Source organism: Castanea sativa, chromosome 4 (assembly GCF_040712315.1).
Source record: "Castanea sativa cultivar Marrone di Chiusa Pesio chromosome 4, ASM4071231v1".
Classification (NCBI taxonomy): Eukaryota; Viridiplantae; Streptophyta; class Magnoliopsida; order Fagales; family Fagaceae; genus Castanea; species Castanea sativa.
The window spans coordinates 1,032,537-1,037,219 of NC_134016.1; the positions used below are offsets into that span (position 1 = coordinate 1,032,537).

At 35.0% G+C, this 4,683-nt stretch overlaps 1 protein-coding gene across 1 annotated transcript; it reads left to right on the plus strand.

Moving 5' to 3' along the window:
- The first annotated feature begins 1,957 nt into the window (after positions 1–1,957).
- Positions 1,958–4,683, plus strand: LOC142632264 (polygalacturonase-like). The gene is made up of 4 exons (XM_075806689.1): positions 1,958–2,406; positions 3,315–3,604; positions 3,709–3,937; positions 4,208–4,683. The coding sequence occupies exons 1-4, from the start codon at positions 1,969–1,971 to the stop codon at positions 4,424–4,426; spliced, it is 1,176 nt and encodes a 391-aa protein (XP_075662804.1). The 5' UTR covers positions 1,958–1,968; the 3' UTR covers positions 4,427–4,683.

The window sequence follows — 4,683 nt, forward strand, 5'->3', positions numbered from 1 at the left end:
GCCTATCAAAAAGAGGACTTTGAGGCCATGAATTTGGGGCATAGAAAGAGCACCCATTTCTTCTCCGTTTTCTGCTCCACATGTCACGTCTCTAAAACCGGGTGTTCCAAATTACAGTAATAGCATACCAAAAATTTGCTTGTAGATTACAGGGAAAAGGAAAAAGGATAAGATGAGCTCAAATTGAGAATCTTATGGAACAAAGTTGATATGTGGTAGTGGTACAGTATAATTGGGTTTTTTTTTTTTTTTAAGATAAATATAATGGACCACACAAATAGCTTTTCTTTTAAATGTATCCAAAGATGGATAGGGTTCTATTAAAAAAAAAAGATGGATGAGTTATTCTTGGTATTTACGTAATGGACAATAAGTAAATCATATAGTCCCCACTACTCATCCAGTATCATAAATATACAAACAAACATTTGGAAGAATCCAAAGTAAATAGAAACATTTAATTATGGTGGAGTATATAAGGAATCTAACTCTCTTATGGTCGTAAATGTTACACGAAATATATTATGAGGTTGTTTAGGTAAATGAACCAATAACGGCTTAGATAAAAAATGGGGGCCATGAAAAACTAAAAGAAGGTGATGTATATGACAGTATGGGACAGTGAATGATTGATAGGGGCTGGGGCTGGAGCTAGAGGAGGTGTTGATCTTGTGCTTAAAGCAAAGAATAAGGAAGTTGGCTGTGATGGCTTTGTTAGCTTTGTCACGTTAATGGTCACTACTTTCATTCCCTTCTTTTGCAATATATTATTATAAAAAAGCTTTAGCTAGCATATCTCACGTCCAAAGCAACAAGGTCCATGTACGTTCATTTGTCCTTTCCATAACTATAGGTCCTCATCACGTACCATATCTCCTTTGTTGTTGCCAGGTTTTATGTATTATTTTGACAATGCTATGTTTTTTTATTCTCTCTTATTGTTTGTTTTCTTTATTCTTACAACTGCTAGCGATGGGCAACACCTTCTCAATACAGATATGATTTCTCTTTTTATATATATAAAATTAAATATCCACCCAAAAATATTAAAGTCATTTTTCAATATAAAAGTATTGCAATAATATATAATTAATAACCAAATAAAGAAACCCATGAAAGTTGGACTACAATTAGAGGGTATGTAACTTATGTTCAATATCAAAATGTCAAATTTTGAAACGCCTCCGACCTAGAAAAGTAGGTGAAAGGTTATGTATTAGAGAAAAGGTGAACCGTGGTTGTGTAGCAAAACCTCCAATACTTTATCTCTTTAATGCAAATTTACTTTAACTCCTCCCCTCTCCCCTATATTGAAAACGGTTATATTGCAACCTTGTTTCACCGAGAAGCAAATGAAGTCCAGTCAAGAAAGTCTGCAAAAAGAAATTGATGAGATTAATCAGTGCATCCAATCAGGAAAATCTAATTGAGCAGCGACTAAAGGTCGAAAGTATGACCTACTTTTGCTTCCAATTTAGGCTGATTATCTAGAAAATAAATCTATTATGAAACAAGCATTGATAATGATAGTTTGTCAACTTTAAACACATTAGATACCCAGCTATGAGCTATTATAAATATTAGAAGTATCCAAAACCCAATCCATAAATGAAAGAAATGTACCAGTATGTCCTACGTAAGGGTACTTTAATGAACTAAGACGAGATTTCAAAAGTTTTAACTTAAAACCACAATATTTTTCATTCCAAATTTCGGCGCAGCTTTGCGTACTTGTTTAACATTATATTCTAAAAAAAAAAATCCTATAAATACCCTCAAACCTTTTCAACTTCCTCATCACCTCCAAAACTCTCAACTTCTAAAGTCTAAACTCCAAAAGCCTCTTCTTCTCTCTTTTACATACACACACACACAAAGTTACAAATTAAACTCGAAAAACCTCTTCTTCTCTCTTCTCTCTTCTCTCTTCTCTCTAGACGCATTAGTTTCTCATCCAAATTAATCAAAATGGCATACCCCAAAAGCTCTCTCGTCCTAGCACTTCTCTCAATGTTCATTTCCATAGTGCTAGCTACTCCTATGACATACAATGTGGTGAGTTTGGGAGCCAAAGCAGATGGGAAAACGGACTCAACTCGGGCTTTTGTTAGTGCATGGACAAAAGCTTGTGCGTCAGTAAAGCCTGCCATTATTTATGTGCCCGCAGGGAGGTTCTATCTCAGGCAAGTGGTTTTCAGTGGACCATGCAAGAACAATGCTATCATTATGCGCATCGTTGGGACACTTGTGGCCCCATCAGACTATAGGGTCCTTGGAAATACAGGAAAGTGGCTTGTGTTTGAACATGTCGATGGGGTTACCATATCTGGTGGGGTTCTTGATGGTCAAGGCACTGGTTTGTGGGCTTGCAAAGCCTCTGGCAAGAGTTGTCCTTCGGGAGCCTCGGTATGTGAAAACGATTAAATTGCCTTTTCTTGGTGAAGTTGTAGCTCATTTGACTAAGTGGTGTTTTAAACTTTAACAATGCCTTTTGTCTTTAGTTTTTTCTTTTAGCTTTTAAGCTTATATTTGTTTATGTACAATTTTTTTTAAGTCTCACTTGGCTTTTGAAAAACATAAGTTTTCCACAAAAAATTATGTTTATATAAATGCACATGCACTAATAATTTCACATTGGAAACTGTCAAGTACCATGCAATTTGGTTAAAAGTGTTCACATAGAATTTGTGGAGAAGAACAACGGTTTTAATGGTTGGTATTTGTGTTGTTGATTTTTCTTACATAGACGGAGCAAACGAAAAGAAAATTTGAAATGTTTTAACTTTTTGTTGCTGGATTAAAAAAATCTCTTTCTTTCTAGGTAATTATACTGGGAGTGATTGGTGGAACTGGAAACTGGTTTGCCTTTCGGTTTAAACTTTTAACTGTTTTTGCTCTTCTTGGTTTTGTAGGAGATTTATGTCAAATTAAAATACTAACTTACATTCACTTTAATGCAACGACAAGCGAACTTCTAAGGAAATCCCTAGGACTACTATCTTGGGAATAATACCATGTTATGGAGTAGAATATTTAATTTTGTGCCAATTTAATTAGTGTTTAAATAAATCTCGAGCCTTGTGATATCAGTAAACAAGCTTAAAAACTGATGAGAATGTCAAAGGTCAAACAACTTGCTTAGGCTTTTGTTGCTTGAATTGACAGTCCTTCCCGCTAAGGTCAACATATTATATTGAATATTAGCGTTAAAGTTATATTTATCGTTGATTTAGAGAAATATTATATATATATTCTTTATTTGCAAATTTTAAAACAATAATAATTGGAATATTTTCTTGTGCGTATGCAAGCAGTCACTGCAATTTTCCAACTCAAACAACATTGTAGTCCGTGCATTAACCTCCCTAAATAGCCAATTATTTCACATTGTTGTCAATGGCTGCCACAACGTGAAAATGCAAGGGGTAAGAGTCACTGCTGCTGGAAACAGCCCAAACACCGATGGAATTCACGTTCAATTATCTTCAAGTGTCACAATTCTTGACTCCAAGATTGGGACAGGTGATGATTGCATCTCAATTGGTCCTGGTACCACTAACTTGTGGATTGAGAATGTTGCATGTGGACCTGGGCATGGAATCAGGTATATAAATTTTTTTTAATCTTTTTTAAAATATTACATGATTGGAACAACTATATTATAGGTTGATTTTAAATTGGTCTCATTTGTGTAATTAATTGATTTAGCATTGGGAGTCTAGGCAAGGACTTGCAAGAGGCTGGTGTAAAAAATGTGACAGTTAAAACAGTTACTTTTACTGGAACTCAAAATGGATTGAGGATTAAGTCATGGGGAAGGCCTAGCAATGGATTTGCAAGGAACATTCTATTCCAACATGCCGTTATGATGAATGTCCAAAATCCTATTGTAATTGACCAAAATTACTGCCCCAGCAACAAGGGTTGCCCTGGTCAGGTAAGATAGTTGTTGAATTAAGGTTTGCATGCAGATATGGTTTAAATCAAGATATGGTGACTTTTGAAAAGCCTTTAACATATTCAAGGAAATCACACAACATAGATTCTTTAACTACGCATGCCCACTATATATTTAGTCCCATTACTTTGCTTCATAAGTTGTTCAATATATTTTTTTTCTTTTTTAGTTGGAACTTGCATACGATGATATTACTATCAAGTGAAAAACTGACATATACTTTTTTTTTTTTTTTTTTCATTTTAATAGTTTTCTGGGGTAAAAATTAGTGATGTGACATACCAAGATATCCATGGAACATCAGCAACAGAGGTTGCTGTGAAATTTGATTGTAGTCCAGGGAACCCATGCTCCAGAATAAGATTGGAGAATGTAAAGCTCACTTACAAGAATCAAGTAGCCCAAGCTTCATGTAGCCATGCAGTTGGAACTTCTACTGGTTTTGTCCAGCCCACAAGTTGCTTGTAGAGGGGAAAAATTTATACAAAATCCATATCTATGAAGGACAAAAAAGGAATCTACATTCTTCTCCTTTCATCTTTAGGGCAGAAAATTATACATCTTTTTATTTTTTATAATATGAAAGTTAGCGAGATAGGTCATTGAGTGATAGGTTGATTGCTTGAGCCTGTGGCGGTGCTTGCAGATTGGGCATTCTTGGAGCATGCCTGGCCTTGCAATCATAATATAATGTTGAAACTTTAAACCCCTATTTGGTTGTTTGT